The 24,452-nt window shown below is 43.0% G+C and overlaps 1 protein-coding gene across 2 annotated transcripts in view; it reads right to left on the bottom strand.

The window, feature by feature from the left end:
• Positions 1–104: 104 nt before the first annotated feature.
• Positions 105–24,452, bottom strand: part of LOC131667642 (fringe glycosyltransferase) — a 60,937-nt gene continuing 36,589 nt past the window's right edge. Inside the window, exons 6-9 of one of the 2 annotated variants that reach the window (XM_058941206.1) lie at positions 14,305–14,387; positions 3,934–4,099; positions 2,218–2,303; positions 105–1,746 (exon numbers count right to left, since the gene is read on the bottom strand). In XM_058941206.1, the coding sequence (XP_058797189.1) occupies positions 1,689–1,746; positions 2,218–2,303; positions 3,934–4,099; positions 14,305–14,387 (393 nt within the window). In that variant the 3' untranslated portion in view covers positions 105–1,688. Of the gene's footprint in view, positions 1,747–2,217; positions 2,304–3,933; positions 4,100–14,304; positions 14,391–24,452 lie in introns of both variants that reach the window. The other variant, XM_058941205.1, reaches the window with a different exon arrangement.

Here is a 24,452-nt window from a genome sequence, read left to right on the forward strand (position 1 = left end):
TTTTCTTAGGCATTGAAAATTAAAAGACAATAAAATAATCAAAAGTGAATTTATTATTATTCATCGGTATTGGTGAAAAAATAAGTCTATTTTTATAATGTGCATATTGTGTATTTATACATTGAAAATAACATTAACTACAATTGTTCAGAAAAGAGCTTAGAGCGACAATGTCGCGATAACATCTCAAACAATAGCCGTGAGATTTCACAGGTAAATTAAGAGATGGCAAACCAGATAGAAGATAGTTATTGCACCAAATAACGCAGACGACAATCTTAAAAAAATAAGAATTTTTTGTATTTTTCGCACAAAGTAGTCGTCGTCACATAAAAAAGAGAAATAGCATTCAAAACAGTGTGCACAATCATTCAGACTCCTCTAAAAAATAATAAACATAAAAAGAGGTAACAAAAATAATATTAATAATTAATAATTGCTCAAATAGAATAATAATTATTTGCTCACGTGTATGAAAAATTCACATATCACATTTTGTGTATAGCTGTCTGCTTTACTACGAAAGGACTAGCTTAGACTTATAATCTTATGAATGTACGTCAAGTCTTCATTAGAAGTCAATTATTCCTTAAAGTTGACAATGGAATACATATTATTTAAATACATTTTTCAAAGAATTTTAACGCAATCAATTAAATATATGTAGATGCATTTCCGTTCCTTTTTTAAAAGAATAAAAAAAAAGAATGTTTATTAGTATGCATGCTTAATATGTATCACACTCAGGCTTAGAGCCGAAATTTTGTGGTACTACATGAGCTTTGTTGTGCCAAATTTTGATTTAACAAGTATCGATTTATATTTATTTATTTACATATTAAATATTCGCTTGCTATTATTGCAGATATTTACAAGAAATGCTTACACTGTATTTACATCGTCACACGTAACAACATATTTCGAACGTCTTATTATACAAAAGAACTGAAGATAAACCATTTCATAAAGCTATTTTTGAAAATTTCAATTATAATTTTCATAACAAATATCGAACCAATAATATAAAATTTTGTTAGTGAACCTAATAATGAAATAAAATAAATACTCATTTTCGATAAACTTGACAATAAATTTACGTAAACTACTTAAAAAATGAATTTCTTTTTTAGTTTACATTTAATCAATGTAAAGAATCATAATAATATTTTAGTTAAACTTTATTATTTACATCATATTTCAATTTTGTCATTGATTTTAATAAATATCTGTCAATCAAAAAAATAACATAATTTCGAAGATAACCAAACAAAATTTTTTTAAAACCAAACCCAATGAAAAAAATTTTGTCAAAATATGATCTCAATGGCATAATAAACAATTTGATTTTTAAAAAGAATATTCTCACACATACAATTATCGATCATGAAAATTTTATAAAATTGTGTTTTATCATATTAACCTGATGAAATCACTATTTGAAAATGCATATACATCGATTTACATTTGACATTATAGCTATACATTAAATAAATCTTTTGTATAGCAAAATTGATGTAATACAGTTTACAAATGGTATGCATTTCATTAAATATAGCTTCATTTTTTATTTTACATGTATTAAAGATTTCAATGTTTTTTTAACACGTTTGTTCAAATAAAAAGTCTTTTGGGCTTCAAAAGAAGTTACCATTGTCTCGCTTGAAGTGCGTGTCTTTTTGGATTTGCCATCATCTGTGCGGGCAGTACGAGAAGTGAGGGAACAAGTGACAGTGAAGAGATCTGAACCTGTAAACGAAAATATGTAGTTTCTGTAATTTTATAAATAAATGAGACTTAACACTGACGATCAGGTGAAGAGTGCATAAAAAGATAATTTTTTTTTTCTTGTTTGATTGCAAAGCATATGATTTGAATTTACGAAAAATTGACATTGATCAAATTGCTGGAATATTGGAAAACATGCGTAATAAAGCTGTAAAACACGAAATGTTTTCTTAATAAGATAATACGGATGTGTAAAAGAATTTTTTTACATGAGATTCCAGTAGTAGTAAATGTTATTGCTCATGATATACTTTCCAGCAAAGTATTCTATAGAGATATTATTTACTTTATAGCAGTTCTTTTCTGTATATATTTATGAAGCTTCCTCAATGTGACATTTGTAAAAGCTACAAACAACTGCGGGAAATTTTTGGTAGAACGCTACTACAGCATTTTCTTCTATCGACACGAGAACAAAAGTGACTATCCTACCTTTTTGGATCGTCTGCAGTGCTAAAGCCGTCTATTTTAACAACGTTCCAGTCATCCCGTGGTCCTTTGGAATAACTGAACGATACCTGTAATCAGTTGGAAATTGATCGATTAGTATTTGCGAATAATGAACTTTGACATTTCCTGCTAAAAAGCATGACTGAACTTTACTAAATTGAACTTTAGCATTATTTTGTTTAGGAAGGTCATTATGTAATCTTCAATTATATTTTTCCATCATTAGAAAGTACTTGTGCAAAGTACAATTAATCAAACATGTAACTGGAAATTCACAGATGATGTATTTCCAGTTAGACACAAAGTGAATTGTTTCCTTTCAAAAAACTCGCTCGTGCAGGGAAGAAAAGATTTTACGACAATGTGCATCTCGTATTTTCCATCCTTTTTTTCGCTTCATCCGCAATTCTATGACAAGCCAACCGCTGCCAGCAGTCGTCGCACTTTTACATTGCAATTTTCCGGGCACTCTTTTCTTTCGCACCAACGCCCGTTATTTTCACTTTTCCCGGCCTGAGTACACTAGCGCTCTTGTATCATTTAGTGCGCGCGACAGGTAGGAAGCAATCCTCCATGAATTGCTGTTTTTCGCTCTCAGCCCCTGTCGGATCAACTTCTCTTTCCAAAAATATCCTTGTGCATTGAATCTAAAGCAAGATTGGAAGAAAAATCCTCCATGTGATTTGACAAGGTAAAAAGCATTTCAGCTAGGAAGTGGTATGATAAATGGCGAGCGTTAACGATCAAGTGCAGTTAGCTGCAGTGCAAAATAAGGCAAGAACAAAACGACGACTCTGGGAATGCAAGTCTAATTGATGGTCCAGCCGCAACGAGATAACGCCTTATCATTGGGCGTACAAAGCGTAGAGCGGGGATTGAAAACATAAGTCATATCGATCGGATCAGTGAAAAAAGCTCTATACTTTCTTGGCGTTGTTGGTCGCGATCAAGATACAAAGACGGGAGTGACGAGCGCGAGCGAGCAGTCAAGCGATGTTTGACAAAGTGCCTGCGCAGAGTACGGAGCAAAAGAAAGCTGACGCGCAGCCTTTTATCGAAACGGTTGCATCGCGCGGACAGAGCAAAGAACTTAATAAACGAGTTATGCGCGAGCATATATCTCGACGTCTCGATCTCCGGTAAACCTAGAGGTTCGATGCCTTAGATCCTTTTTCCGCGCGCAAGCACGGAAACTTTCTTACGCTCGCTAGGGCGGCCTTTATAAGGAACTAACTGGTTTATTATGATGTATGACTTTGTTGCTATTCGAATTGACTCGTTTCCATGGAATTCCCATCCTGAATCTCATAAAAGACAAAATTGCTACTGTCTATCCAGTCCATCAACTTTGCCATGGAATTACGTGATTTTATACAAATGTCAAACTCAAACAAATTCAATTATCGAGGCTCCTACGTGCATACCATGGATTATTTGCTAAAGTAAGATGGCATTTCATTAGCTGAGTCGTAGCGATTATTGGAACGATCTGTGTACCTGAGCAAGCCTAAATTACGGAATTGCATATTTTAGGAAAGAGAAACGTAGACGTGCGAACACGCCAAGTGAATTTCAACAGACTGAAAATCAGATTTCTTTGCTAGTCAATTCGAAGCGCGTGGCAAAGAATGCTATAAAAAAACTGCTAGATATATAATCTACGGTTCGGTAGAATAAAATAACAACCAAATAACTGACCTGATCGTGAAAAGTGTCTTTGTTGAGGAACTTGAGAATTTCAAGATGCGAATGAAACTGCTCGACAACGGTAAGCTGTTTCTTCAGCAAGTGCTCGATTATGTAGCCCATCGTCACATCGTCGGGTAGTCTGATCCTATCTCCAACTGTGATGAACTTGCCGCCTCTGTAACAGCAACATGTAGTATATAAATATGAGAAATAACGAGATCGATTTAATTTTCTACTTTTTCTATAAATAATCAACTAAACTCCTTTACGTGCTCACTAAAATCACTCAGGACTTTTCGCTATGTATATATCGTAATTACAGGTGCAAAGTCATCGAGCCTCATTAATATCATTTCTTTTTTTTCTAGCGAAAGGAGAGAAAAAAAACCTCTATCGCTAAGTCGGGTGGCGACGGAAATGCTTTCTCATTAGCAACGACACGAAACAGAGAAAAAGGAAAGAAAAAACACGAAGAAATCAATGCTTACTTTCGCAAAAAGCGCAGCAACGCAGCTAACATATCCAGCGAGGCCTCGTTACGCGAGCAAGTTCGCAACGGTTATAGAGACCGATCACACACTGGCACACGTATATATATATATATATATATATATATATATATATATATAACGCACACTTGCACTAACAAAGTAACGCATCTGTACATGTATATAGAATCGACCGAATATCGAGAATTTTGTTTATTTTTTTGCCTGGCATGGAGATTAAAAAAAAAAAAAAGAAAATAAAAGAAGAGAGGCGAGAGAAGAAAAATAAAAGGAACGGCGAATCTCTTTGAAAGAGAGAGCGAGAATATCGCCACCGCGCGGAATTTAATTATTCGAGCTGGCTTTAATTCGGCAACATTCCGGCGGCGGCGTATGGAGATTAGGGACGGTGGCCCTCGTAGCACCCGCTATGAGATTTACCTCCGCTGCTGCTCCATTAAACGAAAGCGGCTTATTACGCTCGATACACACGCATACACACGCGCGTATCCTTCTGCTCTCTCGCTCTTTCCCTCTCTCGTTGCCTCGATTATTCGCCAATGGCTTGGATTTGCCTTTACAGATTCCTGTATTTATTACGAAACGTTTATCTTAGTTTTTTATTGCCTTTTGTAATAATCAAAGCGAGCGAGAGTCTTTGATCGATAATTACCTCCACGCGTATAACAACTTTTCGTTACTTCTTGTTTTCTATAAAGATATAAAGGGGGTGCTTTTGCGCGCATCAGCCTGTTGCCATAGATACGTTAGCTTATCTGCCGCTCGGTCAATTAAAAGTTTTCCATTAAGGAAGCACATATTCAATGGTGTTTGCTGAAATCCTTTGAAACTTTCATTTTTTAACAGATAAGCCAGTAACTAATTCGAACTATCTTTCTTGCACTTTTAGACTTCAGAATTTTGCAATTTCACTTAGGACTCTTTAAGTCGACAAACTTGAATGATTGGCCTAGTCGAAGAAAACTTGAGTTTGCAATCGAAAAGCATAGCACGTGAAATATATTAGCACAAGTAGATTAGCACACGAATGCGCTCATTGGCAGGCAGGTAAAGCAAGAAGAGCGAAGCCGACTTTTATTCTGTTTTTTCACTGTTACTGACGAAAAAGCAGAAGCGGCGGTGCGGCGCGGCAGTGCAGCAACAACAACCCCCGAAAAAACGTTGGCAATCGAAAAGAAAGAAGACGGAGAGAAGCGGCAGCTATATATGCCTTTCCGCGAGCTGCCAATTAGGGCACTGCCAAAGATATACTAGTCAGAGAGTGCGGCAGGAGATAGAGGACGGTGACGAGGAGGAGGCCCGAGCGCTTTAATTAACATTTTTCGTTTCGATTGGTCCGTCCGTACTTCGGCTTCGGCTTCTCATTAGCGAATACCGCACTCTCCCTTTTTCGTCTCTGATATGCTCTGTACGTCTATATGTTTGCAACGCATTGTTTATTTTGCTGGCCCGGGACCTTGATTTTTCGGGCAAAAGCTCAGCAACGACGACGACCTTTTTAATTGGACAGATTAGTCGGCAGAGGTATCCTTTACGTCTTCAGTCGTTTGTCGCGGGCGCTTTCTCTCTCTCTCTCTCTCTCTCTCTCTCTCTCTCTCTCTCTCTCTGTCTTTCTCTCCCTCTCAGGAGGGCGAGAAAGAAACTGAACGAAATAAAGCCGCCAGTGCCTGAATATCGGCCTCGTTAAAATACCACTCGACGAAATCGAAAATTTCGAGGTTAAGTGCGCGCAACTCAAGGCTAATATAATACGACGACAGCAAGGGGAATCTTTTCCGAATCCTTGCAGCTCTGCAGCTCCTTTTTTTCTTTGCCGCCTCTCTCTCTCTCTCTCTCTCGTATTCTCCCGCGGCTTCTTTTACTCTTCGTTTTTTATTGGCGCGTTGTTTTGTCGTCGCGGAGTTGTGTATCTTTGTACCAGCATCGTCACTGGCTCTAATTAAACTACGATGTTTATGTGCAACTTTACCACGCTGCGCATCGTTAAAATTTTCACTGCGCTCAAACGCCTAAATATATTAGATATCCGGGCTCGGACTGCAATTATGATTTTTGATATATACGAACCTACTTAATCAATTATCGCTACGCAAGCTTGTTACTTTCAATTATCAAAGTTACTTGTTCAGCGTGCGCCAGATTTGGATTTTGTGAATATAGTTAATTACAATGATGTCAGAGCTTGCTTGACATGCTACTCTACGTTTAATGAGGATGCGTGGCAGTTGTCTGTCTGCAGCAGCCAATTGAAGGCGGCGCGCGCAGCCGTTTCTGATTATTCCATTTGCGAGAAGGGCATAATTATCGCGTTAGTTCCGTGACACGTTGACCGTTTAAATGACCCCAGCATTCGAGTCCCAAAAGAACATTTGCATATTTTATCCAGTTCCACGTGCGCCATGCACGATTCGACCACGCATTTGCATACATTAATCAGCTCAAGACAGATATTACGTCGTTCGAATGAAAGCTCATGCAAAAACTGATTCTTAAGCGGAATCGTTTGGACACACGCAACGCTATCGAATTGCGCTCGACACTTCGTTCGCAGTTTCGCAAGAAGAGATACTGATCCGAATGATGAATCGAGAGATTCGCAGAGCGTGGAATCTGGCGAGGACCTCATTAACGTTGACGATAAGCCTGTCAACCGAGCGAGCCCGACATCAAAGTGCCCTACCGAAAACTATTGCAGGTTCCACGAACTACGAGGCGCCGATCGATCGTCAATGTTTGTCAACAGAATAAAAAAAAAGGATGAACGTAGCTAAGCATATTACGCGCGCACACGGCAAAATCTCGATGAAAAAGACCCGTAAAAAATGCACAAGATAAGGCGGAAGAAGAAAAAGGGATGGAAGCTAGCCGCCACCGATCATTCCATTATTATTATTTTCTCTGGCTCGGTCGGGGCAGCTAATTGGATTTCTTCGGTCGCGGCCTCTGCTGATTGCTCATAAAACCAATTTGGGCATTCCCGCAGGCTAGGCACAACAGAGAGACTCTCCATCCGTGTGTATACGCCAGGAGCTTTAGTGCGCGCGCTAGCAGCACCGAGCGCTTACAATTAGTTGTGCTTTTGCCAGATATGCCTACTCTCCCGGCCGATCAAAGGGCCTAATCGTGCGCCATCGTATTTCTGTACACTCGTATTCATATGTGGTTAAATTTCATTTGGCTCGCTTGCGATCGTATCAAGTTGAACGGTAGAATGGGTATGGATACGCGAATTAAAGCTGAAAATTGCGGCTTCGCTGTTAATGACATCACTTCCGCTGCTGCCTTGCGACTGTTCATTGCGACGCCTCTCTCGCAGCGTACGTATATGCGTCTTCTTCAATCTTGATTCGTTCTTTGCAGCCTGCGAACGTGTGTAGCTGCACTGCGGCAGAGAGAGAAAGAGAAAAGCAGCTGCCTATATAAACCCGAATAAGACGTCACGACTACACGTGCTATGCGCGCTCTCTGCCCCCCCCCCCTTCTCGCCCTCCGGTCGATGAGATAGCCGCTATCTCATCGGCTATACGGATAGAGTACATTACCACGGAATTCGCAAGTGGAAGTCATTTAACACGCACTTACTTACATTTTGTAATTTTCAAACGGCCACCTGACAGGAGAACCGAAAAAATAACTTAAATATCATTCCGTCTCGCATGAGTATCAAGTTGAATTCGAGCATGAGCGATCGGCAGCAGCTGCGCGAGCGGCCAATTGCCGAGGCAAGCGACATGCTGCCAAGGAATGAAAAAAATGCGTCTGTAGCGCAGACGGAGATTTGTTATCGGAAGAGAAGCATCGCGCGCCGGCAAGCATGGCACGAGGTTTCTGGAATAAACACTCGTTATTTATTGACTGGCTATGTTAATTTTATGATCTCAGCGACAACGAAGCCAGCAGTGTGTCGAGCGTTTGATTGACGATCCGGAATCGTCATTTCCTCACGCGCTCGCGCTGCTTCTTTTTCGGGCGTGCTATCGCTCGAAAGATCTTGGGCGTTTATAATTCTTTTTTAACGAGCCACAGATGAGCTTCGGATGATAATTGAGAGTGTGATGCGTGAATTCGGTAAATTTCAATCGACGAATTGCCTTCGCTACCTGTTATTGTTGTTGTTGTTGTTGTTGTTGGCTTTGTATTCGGCGCCGAATGCAAACGCTGTGATCTCGCATTTAATCTCGTGAATCGCTTATCGAAATGACTAAAACAGATTAGACGCAACAATATTTTCAGTTCGGAAATTCGATCGGGAATGAGACAGCAGAAATTTGTGTACAATGATGGTAATCAGAAGCACTTGGCCGCGACGGCTAGTCATTAAAAATGCCCATTCAACGTTTCAATATAACACCTACCGAAAATTCCAAATCATTAAAGCCTTCCCTCCTGTCTAAACTGAAAAGCTGCCGCGGCAGCACAACAAAAGGGTTGTGAGTTGCGAATGACTCGGCGGCTTAATATTCGCAAACTCACGTACGTGCGACAAAAAACGAGAGCAGCACGCGAAGGAATAAAGCGGAGACTCGACAATAGAAAATGCGGAATCGCAATACGAAACCTGTGTGAAGGATTGGTCATGCCCATTGTTAAACGAACGGAGAAAAAGAAGGTGGAGGAAGCAGCGACTACAGCGACTAATTAAGACCCACCGCCGCGTACGTGTATGCTGACTCCTGTTGCCCATTATACGGATTCCAAGATTTGCTTATTGACGCTCGCGCTCTGGCCCTTAACGTTGCACCGTAATTTTTCGTAATAGGACTCTTCGCGGAGAGCGACGGGGTCCACCTTTTTTCGAAGACTCACGCGCACCTCACCGGCACTCCCGGCTTCATTTTTTCTTCGTCAGCAGTCATTTTTCCAGCGCTTTAATTCTCAAGCGCGCGCACGCGCACCCAGAGCAACGAAGGCGAGTCGGTAGTTGGAACAGAAACTCTTTTTGCGTACAAAAAAGAGCAGGTAAAATAGCTTACCTACTTCGGATAGCACTGCGCTAACCACGTAACGGCTAGAATAGAGTGGAAGTTCGCCAGAGAAAAGTTTGCTGCTGCTCGCGGCAAGAGCATAAATTATCAACGATTAAATTGCTCGCGAGGGCAAGTATCACCTAGAACTGCTCTCACGTGGGGTGTGTGTGCAATCTTTCCTCTCTCTCTCTCTCCCTCTCTATACCTTCCTTTTTTTCATCCGTTACTGAACTACGTTCCCGTAGATCTCGCGGCGCTTTTTTCTCGCCGCGCCGGCGTCGGCAAACGAAGATCTCGCTTCAGTGAATTCCGAGAGAGAGAGAGAGAGAGCGACATTTCTCGCGATCCTGATCCTCTTCGCGTCTCTAACCCCTATGTTACTCGTCTTTCTCTCTTTCTCTCGTTTGGGTTACGTGCTTAATGAAATAGCAAGCTCTGCGAGTCGACAAACGAGCGCCGCGTTATTCCGACCAAAGAGTGGTGGGAAAGCGTGCGAGAAATTTCGCCTCTGTAACGATTTAATTTGATTGTGACGACGAGGACAACCAAAAGCTTCTATTCAATTATCGATACGATCTGTGGAAATGAAAAGACCAAGGACGCCGCGTCAATTGTAATTTTGTACTACTGCACCAAATTCCAAGCGAAAAATATTTTTCAGCCTGCTTTTATAATACAGTGTCGTTGGCCAAACTGTCGTACGAGTGGGCGTCCTACGTAAGCATTGAAATTCAAATGCCGCAACTCGTAGCCTTGTAGCGAAGGCAATGCGCCAGCACGAGATTGGCTTTAAACTCTCATCAGCAATTCGAGTGGCAGTCAAGCGTATATCGGAGAATATAATCAAGTCGCGATAACAACGTTGGTGAAAAGGAAGAGGAGCACACGTGGACTCTCGTAATGCTGTGGGCGTGGCACAATTACACCTGCACGGCTCTCTCGAAGACACTAGCGGATGCGGCATTTCCTATATACAGCAAGCAGTCTAATAATTATTACGCTCTGCCGACTACATCGTCGCGATTCTTTCTCACGTCGTTTTCTTCTTCCTGGCGTATAGTTAAAGATAGCACTATGTGGGAATGAAGGCGGGTGGGGTCGCTCGCTCACTTTTGGCCGTATATTCCGCGGATATTCCGGAAGCCAGAAAGAGAGAAGAGAGAAACGAAACTATGCGGTTTCGGAATTTTAATGGGCGGCAAGCAGAAGCGACAAATTTCATGACCATTGACGCGCATTAAAACTCTACGGGGGCCCTCGCACCAGCAGCTACTATCTATATTTATAGATGGCGCGATTGCCTGATAGATATGTGCTATTTCTTCAAAGTCTTTTTCAAATTGGGATGACTGACGAAACACCCAGCGCAAATGAGTCGTTAACGCCTTATCAAGATCTTCCGATTGATACGCGGACCTGGCTCGATTCGAGGTAAAATCAAGTTTCTATGATATTTCCTCAGTGAAACTGAGAAAAGACATTTACATTTAATTTGCTACCGGCTCATCGTAATTTATGGCCCATAGCCGGCGGTCGTCTATAAACTCGAGTTTGAGGAAAAGAGATCTTTTTATACATATAGATGCAGGAGATATAAAAATTCATTAGCATTGAAGTAGCGGCTAATTATATGCACACCATATAATCCATAAAATAAAAAGCAGATGAAGGCGCGCCGGAAGGGGGGCTTTTATCTTGGTATAATTGATATTCCATTACATAGCCTAATATTAGCTGCCAACATACAAGAGTACGGAATCGCACGCGGCCGAACGACCAAATAATCAGCTTTCATGAATTCCAAACTGAATTTTCATATTATCTGATCCGACATTTATATTCAAATGAGATATTCTATCCTTGAGAAAAGCTCTTTTACGCAAGAGACTTTTTACTCGCATAAGTAAGCAACATTTAACCTTTAAACATCCCTTTATTTTGCAAACCGAAGGAAAACCCTGCAGACAATTTATTTTGAGATGGCTGTGCGCACGGCATAATGAATTCATTATAACTGATAATACGAGCTCCCAGGCTATAGCGAGACGTACTAGTGCTTCGTGCCAAAATTCAACTGATAAAATAATAATAGCTTCAACGCTCGCTTCCCGTGGCTAGTACTCCGATCAACATGATGCGTCTCCGCCCACTTTCGCTTCCTCGTCTTTTCATTTTCGTTATTATCCTCCGCTGCACTTTCTCCCTTATTCGCAACTTACTTGTTCATTTCTACGTACTGTCTCCTTGCATCCTCTGTCATTTCCTATATTATCAACTGCATCTTGCTTTTTTTCATCGCGCACATCGTCCTTCCCATTGCCCACTGCACACCACAAGCTCATATCGATTTTATTACTCAATCTTACGATCGTACACCGCCCATATGCTACTCGTCGCTTTTATTGCCAATACACATATCTCGTGTCTTTTCTTTTTACCATGCGCGCGCGGCCACGTCTTCATTTACTGAAAAATGATTGCCAACATTCTTTCTCCCTCTCGCTTTCTCGTTTTTCTCGATTTTATTGTTCCGACCGCAAATTACTTTTTACCCGAGTTATTTCCATTTACACCAGACGGCTAACAAACACGCAAGGCATCTTGAGTAAATAAATTCTTCAGTGATTGTACACAAATTTTGCAACTTATAAGCACGTTGTTGTCAAAGAAATTGAGACTAAAAACTTTTTGTGCGACTTGAAATTGACAATGTTTTGCTTATAAATTTATAAAGGAAAAAAATCAAGTTAGGGCAGGCCAGTAAAATTACGTGTCGAAAGCAGAGTGCTTTTGGTTCGATATAGTCGACCGCGATGTTCTCGAAGAAAAGGAAAGAAAAGAACATTGATGCGGTTCTTGCAGTGCAAGTATATCGAGAACGACGATCGATCGATGTCAAAACTCGCTGTGTAGACTTAATGAAGTTGTTCTCGTTATAAATTTTGAAATTTCGTGACGCGCCTAATTACGGAAAATCGATGACAAGACGTCCTGAAAAAGCAGCTTACTTTATTATTCCATGCTCGTTCGGATTAATTTCAATTGGAGCGCATCAAACCCGATTGCATTATCGATTTGGTTTCAGCTCAAATGTTGTTAAGCTTCACGATTTTTCGAGCCAGAAATACAGTTTGATTTGACCCATATCATCGCGTCAAGACTTGAAAGTGATGATATTTTAATGTTTCATACACGTTAAGTATTCGCACTGAAATGGCGAATGGCGCCTACAATACATTAATCAGAAACTGAACAAAAAAATTTGTTGCGTCAAGTCAAATTTGCATTGAAACAATTGGACGCAGAAGCTTTTTGCACAAAGAGCAACATTGAAAACACTCAAATATCTGTTTGTCGACGGGAACGAGAGCGTAGTGGCCCGTCAGTCAAACGTTCACAGAGAACAAAATGCGCTACGCCTCTATCGAGTTGATGCAACGTTGGAGGCGCTTTGCTGACTGTCGTCAAAGTCAACATTTGAATTGCCCTCGACACTTATTTTTTTTTATATCCTCGTGCTCGCTTCGACGCCAGCAATTCCATCGCCAGCATAAAAGAGTCCACTCTTGCGCTCCCACACATGGCAATCCTGTGAGAGAACGAAGAAGAGGCGCTAGTCGGTGAAAAACAAGAGACGGCCTTCTCAAACGGAAGCTGAAGAAAGGAGGGAAAAGAGGAGCGTCAAGATCAAGAGTGTTTAAGGACATTAAAAAAGACAAGTAGCGGCAGCGTGGAGGCGGCTACCTTCTTGTACAAACGTTTCCTCGTGTCGATGTGTGCGTTCGGTTAAACTCGTCAAATGGGTCACTACCACTAGATCGCCATTTGCGACGATGACCAAATGGCTTTTTCTCGAGCACACTCACCTTCGCTCTTTCTCTGTTTATTTATGACACATACGTCAGCCAACCAAGCTGTCGGTAATTACAATTATAATTGACACACGCATGCGCGCGCGCACTCACACACATCATGCAACTTTTGCTACAAGAGGGTGTGACTCTTCATTATTAACGTCGACGCGAAATTCATTTGTCAATGTACAGTGCCGCGACGTGAACATTACAGTTTTCCTTCATGCATTAAATGCCAGTAAATAATAAATACGTATCGACTTGTTCTTCTTGTCAATGTTATAAATACTACGATTTTCTTACTCTTATAGTTCAATCTTTTCTTTATGAAACTTCAGAAAATCTCGCTTAGTAATTACGAAACTACTTAGCACTAACTATCTCTAAAACATTGGCAATGTAGAACGCGAGTAAAATGAAAATGTACAGTTACACATTTTGAAATTACACGATCCCGTTAGAAATTTGTAAGTACTACGGGACTAATTGAAAACTTGTGTCTTAATGTTAACTTGAGAGCAAGCAACGTTTCACTAATAATGACATTGTTATTTTTGGACATTGAGCATAATAGATGTGTTAGGAAATGAAAGGAAAAGCTTAAATAGTATGCTAAAATGCAGAGTACATGGGCTTATACGTATATCTGTTCTGGCAAGGCATCTAATTAAACAAATGAAATCATCAGTTTCTAAGAACTAGCATTAAAATAAAAGAAAAAGATAATGAACGTGAAGATATAATGAAGTAGGAAGAATGGGAGGTGGTGATGCGGTCGGTGTGTTGGCGGGGTGCGCCACACATATTTGTCAAGATATGCCAAATGGAAATTTAACATGCAGAAGCATTAAAGTCGTAGGAGAGAGAATGAAGTCAGTGAGAAAAGGGTAGATATAAGAAATGAGTGTCTGACAGTAGGGGGGCGCAGACGCGAAGAAGCCTCGGAAAAGTTAGCTTGTGTCTGGCGCGACACACGCTGCACACACTGCAGACACGAGAAGGAGAATGATAGTAAAAATAAGAGCAAGATGCTCCGCAAAAACAACTCACCCAGCCACTGGTATCATTTTGAGCGCGAGCGCCCTGCTGATGCAGAAACCGGCGCCACCCGTGGCGAACCAGAATCGGACCTTCTGCTGTAACAGACAAAACGCCAGATTGCTTATTACGATATATACATATATACTACAACATATACATATACATAGAGACATATATACACACAGCCACCATGAAGGCTTATAACGCTCTTCCTTATTTCCTTCATTCTCACTCGGACACGCTTTAAGCTTTTTGGCGCGAGCGAGCCAGCCTGCAATTTATGTTACGACTGCGCAGGAGGGGGTAGCCGCTCAATTAATTTTCGTTAATGGGCCCCGGGGCTTTAGTTCTTTCTTTTCTTGTGCCGCTTGCGCGCACACGCCCGCGACGAGAGTCCAGAGATCGATTTGCGATGCAAGCGCGAGAGTGATGAATGTTTTTGCCGACTAATGGCTCTTCTTCCTCCTCTTCTTCTTCTTCTTCTTCATCCTCTTCTTCTCTCCTACTATTTCTTCTTCATGACCATCACTACGTTTTATCGTATATCGCTTAATTGCCATGACCAATTTCGACGATCAAACGTACATACTTCATCGTTGTATTTCTGTATGAAAACATTATTCGCGTGCGTTAAACCAAGTGCTTGTAAAGTATCTAGCTGGGGATCAAATAAATAAATGACTGCTTAATTCGGTATCCTATAATTAAAAAAAGAAAGAGATCAGTCTTCGTCTTAAAATCACATTGTGTCGTATCGCTTGCACATATATTTCGTCTGTTCGCAATCGATCAAGGTAAAATGCCAACCGGAAAATCTAAAGCACTGATCTCTTTACTGACAGTTTACAACGACAACTTTTTGTAAATTCAGATTGCAATGTAAAATTTTTGATACACGAAGATAAAGAACTGATGTACAGGCGGCGGTCGTGGAGTGGAAACGAAAACGGATGGGATGATTCGAAAGAAGCGTTTTGATGTGTCACACGTGAAAAATTCAAGTGGATAAAACAATCACGCAGATGCATCGGGACAAAAAGAGAGTCAGACATATCTGAAATAATCTGAAGACATATCGATGATCGATGGCAGCCGAATAGTTGCCGAAAAGTCGGCTCGAGCTACTCGAGTAAAAGTATAAATTTATAATTCAATATCCGTTAGTTAACGAATCATCAATAAAATTTCACGCCTCATTGATTTTTGTCAGTCCGCGTACAAGTGTACCACACTCAACTACAATAAACTGCCGCGAGAGAATTGAGAAATTAGTTAGCGCGCAATCGATTGTATCTGCCGGTGAGATCCAAATGAAAACGCAGCTATGGGTGTGTGCGTGGGAGCTGGTGCTACGATTAAACGATCGATCAAAGCGAGCGTCGGCGGAATTGATCGATCCGGCAATCGATACCAACTGTGCGCCTACTCTGTGCAGCAACGGACGCGCGAGCAGGGGCCTTTTCGTACACATTGCGCTATGCGTAGGATTAGTTACGAACCGAATGTATTTTATTGTGCTTGCAACTAACGTCGCTTATCAAATCTGTCGATGAATGACGAAATTTCCGTGACGCTAAACACCGAATGAACGATGATATACACAAAATGAGAATACTCAAAAGTCGTCTTGATGCAATAGGATTTTCGTTATTTAGAAATATTCGTTATTTCTGGATGAAATGAACTGTTTAAGCAAATGAATAAAAACAATGAAAACGATGTTCTTGTAAGAGGTCCGAAGAGGAAATTGACTGCTGTCAGAAGAGGATTGGATAATGTTCGGACTTAACGAAAGAACTTAGTTAGTGACTTTTATTAAAATTCCATTTGCTAAATCTATAGAATTAATTGGAACGCGCATGGAAAGCACTTTTGCAAAGACATTTCCAATCGAAAGTACACACAGTGTAGAGAAACGGCAAACATGAATTGAAGCTGAAGGCAAAAAGGTTCGGCGAACGAAACTCGCGCAGGGTAGATGTTGTCCATTTAGCCAGTTTATCGGTACCAATCATAAAGCATAATGCTCTCGGAGCTCCTGGAAGCGAACGAAAGGAAAAGAACAAAAGGAAACAAGAGCGAGCAAAGCAGAAGAGGAACAAGAGGAGCAGTGCACGGCTTTAAATACGATGAATTATACGCGTAGAGAGAATGCAAAGCTGCTGAAGCGCTAGCGTACAGTGTCCCTTCGCGGTTCTGCCTCCTCCTCCTTTTGGCTTAACGGTTTTTAAGTGGCCGCGCGCCTCAGATTTTACGGGCGCTCTACCGTTCGTGCAAGAGCAGCTCTCTCCTCTCTCGTATTTACACTGATAGTGTCTGCGGGGACGCGCACGCCCTGGCGACGGCAGCTATAGCGCTCACTGGCTGCATCGATGCGTAGACAGCACGCGCAGCCCACTGTGGACGTCTTGACCTGCTGCAAGATTGTATCGGCATTTTTTCATTTTTCGTTCGGGAGTCTATTGTCGGCATTGGTCAGCGAGTTCAAACATAACCACCAATTGGATGCTGCTCGTTAGCAACTGGGTAGAGATGAGGTAGCTCGGCACGTTGAAGGCGAGCAGCGCGCTCTTAATGGACCGCAAAGCGACTTGCGCGGTGTGCACAGCTTTCAACGACAGCTATCGCGCAGCTTTTCTTCTTTCGGCAAGACGAGAAATCTGCGGTCCTTGGCTCTCTCGGCTACTCTCGAACACGGCAACAACGCTTCGTGGGAGGATTTGCGTTGCTTATCCTTGTTTTCGAGATGACGACGACAAGCTGCGTCGCGAAGCTGCACGTGATCTGCTCGACGCACGTTCGGGAAGCTTGCCGGAGTTTCGCGCGCGAAAACGCGAATTCAGCAGAAAACTCATTTGCGGACATACGAGCTAGTAGATGCGTGCGCACGACAATAAACAAATTGCTCGAGATAACGGAATCCCAGTGGTAATTTCAAACCTCCCGCGATCGCAGCAGAGGGCAGTTTACGCCCAAACGTTTTAATGCGAGGATCGCACGCGATTCTCGCACTCGTGCTGCAGCGATAAATTCAGGCGTTTTCGCCAGCCTTGAACATCCCGAAGCGACCGCCAACAAAGTTTCAGTTGGTATCGAGTGTCTGCGAGTGGTCGTCGCGTCGCGGTCGCAATAAACGTCAGGGTGCTCTAGCGCGCTAAGAGAGTGGGTGGCTACGGTGCTACATCAAAGGACTAATGAACCGAGCCAAGATCTCGATAGCCAAGAGTCGGAGTAAATATAGCTAGGTTCCTTTTTCTTTTTGGCGCGTGTATAAGTTTTGTATAGCCGCGCGGGTCTGCTACTTTACGAGTGCACGCGAGAGGAAGCACAACGTACACTCCGCGGTAGCCTACAAGATAACCACCTACTAGTTAGCGATGATTAAAGACACACGGACCTGCTTGAAATATTTCGAGTTGGAGATGAAGGGAAAATAAAGGAGAAGAGCTATGAACATAATTCAGTAACGCGGGTCAATCAAGGGCAAAAAGATCGAAGAGCGGGATAAGCAGGCATCATTAAAGCTGCAACCTGTAAGCTCTTTGGGGCTTTGTACCGAGGGCAAAAAAGAACGCGAACGAAAATGAAAGGGAGCACTAATGAAATAACCCGCTCCGAAGATGTAGACGAGCGAGAGACGTGGTTGCTGCACCGGCGTTTATTGGGAAGCTGCGTCGCGATGAGAAGAGAGCGATAAGCCACGGGGACTCGTTTTAATTATGAGACCAGAAGGTGCGATAAGAGAAAGAGCACGTGCGCGGACGAGCACGTCAGTCGATTTTCCTGTGTGTGACTCGCTAATGATTGACTGTATAGTTGCACATACGAGTTTTCTTTCTCCCTCTGGTTTTTATGGGCCATCGGCAGCGAGCCCGCTGGAATTTTAACAAGAGCGGGTTATAACGACCTGCGCGGCGTGTTATAAATTTTGTCGGTTTCGCTTGATCGCCGACGAGCAACTTGTTTTTTCAGTTGATCGATCCGAGCATCCATCTTGCCGGACGATTCACTTTGCCACGTTGCAGATTAGCCGAGAGCACTAGTCTTAGTCCGTGATACGATGGAAAAGGAAAAATAGGCTCGCACTGCCAAGAGAGCGAGCGTCGTACGCGCGCGCGCGCCCCGCCAGCTTAGGAATGTAACTGCTCGGAGATCCCCGAGTTTGTTATCTCGGCGGGCAATCGGTAGCAGCGTCTCACACTCCCGCGTGGGCTTGGGCGCGTATTATGCACCAGGCCCGTTATCGGTATGCTTCCTCTTTTTCCCTCTTGCGCTCGACATTCAATTGGACGCGCCAGATAACGAATCACGGCGCTCTCTTCGTTCCTTCGATCGCAAGGACAATCGCAAGGACAATATTGTGGAAAAACCAACAGCATTCCAAACGATTGCTGACTGATTGCTGCGGTCTGGATCGTCCTCTTATATCAATTCCGCGGGAGTGCGTCGATCAAGACTTCACGCCTGTCATTACAGGCTCGGGCTAGCTCGGCTGCTGTTGTAGCGCCGATCGAGCCACATCGTCACGAGGTTCGCGAGGATTTGCTTATTTTCATCGTCTGATTGTTCCGAAAATGTCCTTTATAGCGGGTCGAAGCCTTCCGTTGACTACCTTTGCTCACGAAAACCATGAGCCTATTCAAATGCTGCTTCTGATTTGCTCGCACGGCGCGGTGAGCAGCCACGTATTTGTTCCCTCTTTTCTTCGTGTAATGTGTGAGCTATTCTGTGGTTGGCTTCGTTATTAGCTTGGAATTGCTGCGATGCGCGCTGTTACGGACCTCTCGTGGTGTGCTATTGCGGTTAGAGACAAACTAAGCATCGCCTGCCAAAGTGTAAGGCACTATTGGAGCAGTTGCCTCGAAAAAGCGAGCGTTTTTATGCTTGATGTCGCATAAGAATTTCATTCGATCCCGCGGCAACGATCTCGATTCGTTCTCGCCTCTGCCCCGCTGGGCTGGCTCATTTTTGCGCTTGGTTTTATCAAGAAGATGCTTATCTGCGAGCAGCAGCAGAAGCAAAAGCCTATCTCGCGTGTACATCAAAATACGAGAGAGCTCGGGCGCCCTTTTACACGCTTCCTCTGGTTTGGCGGATGATGGGGCAGCGTGTTTCCTGCTACTGCTGCTGCTGCCGCTGCTGCCGCTGCTGCCGCTGCTGCCGCTGCTGCCGCTGCTGCCGCTGTCTCCCCTTGCGTTACTTTTTCTTCTTTATTACTGCGTATTAACATATTGCCGGACAAATATTGCCGATTCTCCGGGGCTCGTTGCAGCCGCCAGTGTGTGCCAGCGCATGGCGCTCGTGGAATTTTATCCAGGCGCAGCCATTGTTCAAGCTTCTTTACGGCTGCAAGTTTATAACGAGGCTCGATCCGAACGGTAAATCATCGCTGCTGCCGTGCGTCTCAGCCTCTGCGATTAAAACGTTACAATTGAAGCACGCACGATCCCAAGCTTTAACGCACCTGCGAGTAAATCATATCCAAAGCGATGGCGATAGCATCAGCAAGACGCGGCAATGAAAATCAAGCGTGCTTTAATTAGGCACAAATAAAAAACCCAGCAAATGCGTGAATGCAGCTCTCTTTGGCCGCGATAATAAAACTCGGCGGCGAGGCGGCGATATTCAGGTAGTCGGTATAATTAAAGTGAAAAATTTTATTTGCCAGCCCTATGCTCGCAGGCCAGTCTCATTACCGAGGATATTTGCGTAAATCAAAAAGCGCTTTTTTTTAATTATTTTTCCGTGCTCTGTGTGGTGGTAGCTCGGCTCGCCATTTTTTTCGTTAATCTCTGCGCGGCCCGGAGTTAAAGGGACGAGCAAAAACCGAAACTCAATCCCTCTCTCCCTCTCTCCCTCGAGATCGTTATCCAGCTCTTAAATCATTCTCCGAGCATCCATGCATTTCGCATGCATCTCATATTATGCTCGTACACACCACTATACACGCCAACCAAATATCCTGCATTTATAAGATACAAGGGACTGCAACAATTTAAATAAAGCGCGAGCAACGCAGGGGGAGAGAGGGAGAGAGCTGAATTCTTCCGAGGCTGCCGCCACGGCAGCAGCAGATAAGCATCCCCACCTCCTTCGCTTGCGTTCTCTTGCTTTCGCGGTCAATTTTTACACCGCCAGGCTCGATACAACAAATTAATAACTTTCACTGGAAAAAATCTTACAACCTCATGCTAACGATCAACCTTGTCACGCGCTTAATCGTACGGCTCCAACTGTACTTTTGCATCTCACTGTGCATAAAAATATATAGCGCGACGTCAGCAAAAGATGAACCGACTGGGCTTTTCTAGGCAACGAGCAGTTCACACTTACGCTTTAACAATGAATTTTAAGAGAAGTGATTTTTCGAAAGTCACCTGATGCGTCCGATAATTCATCGAGGCAAACGTACAAGAGGAGGATGCACGTGGCTCTTGAACTCGAGCAAAAAAGGGCGCTTGATCCCTGATCCCGGCAAGATAAGATAGAGCAGCCGAGAAGATAGGAAAGCAAGATTCTCTCTTCTCCTATCGTGTGCGATTATGCGTCGTCGTAGCCGCGGTCGTAGCTGTCGTCGCGCCTTCGTTGCTATATTTTTTTTTGTGGAAAATCGATAGCGAACGCGAGATAAATGGATGGCCAACCGATTTAAATCAGCGCCGCTCGCGTTAGTACGTAGAAGAAATCGATTTTCCTCAGCGATAGAGAGAATGGGAAAGAAGCGGCGTAGAGGCGCAGAAGCGCAGAGGTGCAGAGGAGAGAAAGATAGATGGCGAGGTAAAAAGATCGGTGCGGCCACTTATCCAATTTATCCGAGACAAGCACCCGCGCCAGAGTGTCGCCAGTTTGTCTGCATACGCGAGCTTTTGCCGTGCATGCCTCAGCGCTCGAGGATGTTTTTCTTCTTCACTCTGGAATGAGCATGTCGATTGTTTCCGCTAAATGGACGTGTCGTCAAGTGTTACATCGATTAACAACGATCTTCGCGAAGAGCGCGAACGATGTGTGCGCCAGTCGAGACGGCTCGACGCCTTTGGTTGCAATTAACGCGAGGGATGTAAACTCTCGTCGCGCGGGTCGTTAGCGTCGACCACCTCCTTGGCTACCTACCTACTTTCGTACGCTCAAATTTTCTTTTTTTTTAGGACGATTTTTAGGAGCGCTCTTTAGACTTGGCCAAAAATCTCTGACGCCAATCGACATCTCCTCAATTGAAAAACAAAGGATGAATATTCGATGAAATCTTGGAAAAACTCAGTTGGTAGTCTTTCACTGTTGTGCCATGCACCAAACAATGAAAAAAAATTTTCAAGTACGGCACCATTGTTTCCGAGAAATGCTTAATGAGGCTACCTAAAAGCACTGAGATATGAATTTTAAGAGCATGCGCATCAAACCGTGGGCTATAAAATGCATTCGACGAAAATTATAAGGCTTACTTTCCAATCTATAACCAAGATAACAAAGACACGTCGCGGCGACAGTGGCATCTACTGGCATCGCTTCCGAAACTCAAAACATCAAATCCATAAAAATAATTATTTAGTTGCAAAGGTGCAATGCAGTTTGACGCGAAGGCACGTAGTGGAGAAGCTGAGAAATCACGCGAAAGACGTACGTACGGTTTTTCGTGCGGCTTTTGCGGTGCTAAGACGGATAAGATCTCTCGCACATGCATCCCTGCCGCTATCATAATAATATCGAAGCACCTAATGGACGTGCGCCTGATATATATATATATATATATATATAGCTTCTCCACTGTAGCCGTTATACACCGCGCCCATACCTATACACTTACCTACCTATATAATTGCACCTTCTTACTGACTGCCAGGCTGTCTGTTACTACTGATCCCGACATATCCTCGGCTGCCGCGCAATCACGTAACTCTCCTCTTGTTCTTGGCTTATTCCACAGAGATTGAACATCAAATTGTAGATTAAAAAGTTTGCAATTAAAAACTTCCCAGTCATCGGAAGCTCATTATGTATTTGTTGCCCTCGACAAACTCAATGATAAAGTTCAAACCGGCAATTTGCAGCAAAAAATCGAATCAGATAAAAAGCCTGCGCGAAACGAAATACATTGAAGCGAGGTTGCATTTGAAAGCCATTAAAAGAAATTAAAAACTTTTTTTTCCTTTCTCGAACGTCGCTCTTATTATATACATACGATTCGAAAGCAATAAAAAGCCAGAGGGAGAGAGAGAGTCGGCTTTATGCCCTTGTTATATATTTAATGTCTCTCAAGAAAGTTTTCGAAGCAATTAGGTGGTCTTTGAGGGGCTTAAAATTACGGGAAATGCAAGTTCGCCTTCGAGCACGGAGAATTAAAATATTGAAAAATAAAGAAAAAGAAAATTGGAATATCGCTTGCCTACATGTCGAAACTACGTGAGAGAAAATTACACCTCTCCTTGAGGAGACGTACGTCACGACAGGCTCACTCGTGCCTCGTCGAACACAGGAAGCGAGCATTGCGTAGGAAACGATAGCTAAGCAACACATACCCTCGTCAGCTGCATACGAACTATCTGCTAATCCATTTGTACGTTCTTTTTTTAGAACTCATAAATTTGCGACGCTATTATCAAGATGACACGTGGGCTTGAAAAACCGATTAGGAATTAGGGTTTCAGCTGTTTCGATTATTTTCAGGTGAAAGAAGGCCGAACAAGAGAAGCAAAAGCAACAGGCATGAGAGAAGTTCAATTTAAATACGCCGAGAGATTAGAGGCATAAATTTTGATATATTTCGCTAAAGATGAATAATTGATTCTTCTCAATTTGTTGCCAACCCACAGAGCTAATCATTGGCTCTGCTATTATCCGACATTCTCCTAAACCTACGTCATCGCTATCTTTTTTTCTTTTATTTTTCAATTTGGAAACTGTCAGTATCTTGTTTTCGAACGTGTATAATCCGTCGCGTAATATAAAACAAAAGGTCCATTACAGACAAGAGATAGCCATAACTCGCGACGAACAAGTATTTCGGCGAAATGGAGGTATAATCCGCAGGCGGAGCCTCTTTCTCTCTCTCTCAAAACCAACATTTTTTTCCACATGGACAGCGTATATGTGTGCGCGTGCGAAATTAATAGCAGCGCTATATAGCTGTTAGCGCGAATAATCCGCGAAGAGAAGCGCAGAAATCCAATTTTCCGCATCGCATCGCGCCGCCAGACGGATATGTATCCCGTGTCATGGTGGTGGCGTCGGCTTTTTCCCTTCTTCCACGGATTCCTGACAAACCGCAGACTTACACCGGACGCGCGAGCACGCGATCTTTGATTTTTTTGAGTTTTCTCATTTTCGTAAAATTGATGCTGATGCGGCTTGGACGTATAACGATCGCATGCATTTACTGAAAATAAAATTGTCGGCGCGTGTAGTCGGGGTTTCAGGCCAAAACGGTAAAACTTAGTCTGTGCCCGAAGATGTATCGAATCGTATGAATCAGAAGCGAGACCGCTTAGTGGCAGAAAGAAAAAAAGCCTGTACATATCCTTCCAGTCTCTTCTCTTTTGATATATTAAAAGTAGGAGAGAGAGAGAAAGAGAGGGAGAGCGAGAGAGAGAGAGAGGGAGAGTGAGGGTCGCGCGCTACTCGTTTTAATTTGCGGCTCTGCTCGATTCATTCTTTTTTCATCGGTTTATTTCTGAAGGCTGCCTCCTTTTTTTCCTTTCTCGTAGACGAGAGAAAATCGCACTCTGCGGTCAGGCGGATGCGCGCCATATGTCGCGCATTCCTGCACTTTGAATATATATCTCTCATTCTCGATTATTCCTGTCTCCCTCCTTGTGTTCTTTGCTTCTTTCCGACTCGGCGCCCATGCTGAGAGATTGAGACGGATGAGAAAGCGTTTGCGCTTCAGTCTCGCGCAAGCAAATTAATGCTACGAAAGAGCTTTTTCTCGAACGCGCAATCGGAATATGATTGCAATCAATTTTATCGCCTGGACGTTAAGGTTATCGTTTTGGCAACAGGCGTCTCGTGTCCTTCTGTTCGGCTTATAATACCAACAGTATTTTTTCGGACCCCGGCCCGGGCTTTTTTCTCTCTTCGCTTCCTTGACCGAAAAAAACTCAGTATCGACTTTGGCCTCGGCTCAGCTACCGCGTCCGCAAAGGCGGCCAAATTAAAGGATTCCA

The sequence above is a fragment of the Phymastichus coffea genome, unplaced genomic scaffold (assembly GCF_024137745.1).
Source record: "Phymastichus coffea isolate CEN01 unplaced genomic scaffold, Cenicafe_Pcof_1.1 PCOF00069, whole genome shotgun sequence".
NCBI classification, from domain to species: Eukaryota; Metazoa; Arthropoda; class Insecta; order Hymenoptera; family Eulophidae; genus Phymastichus; species Phymastichus coffea.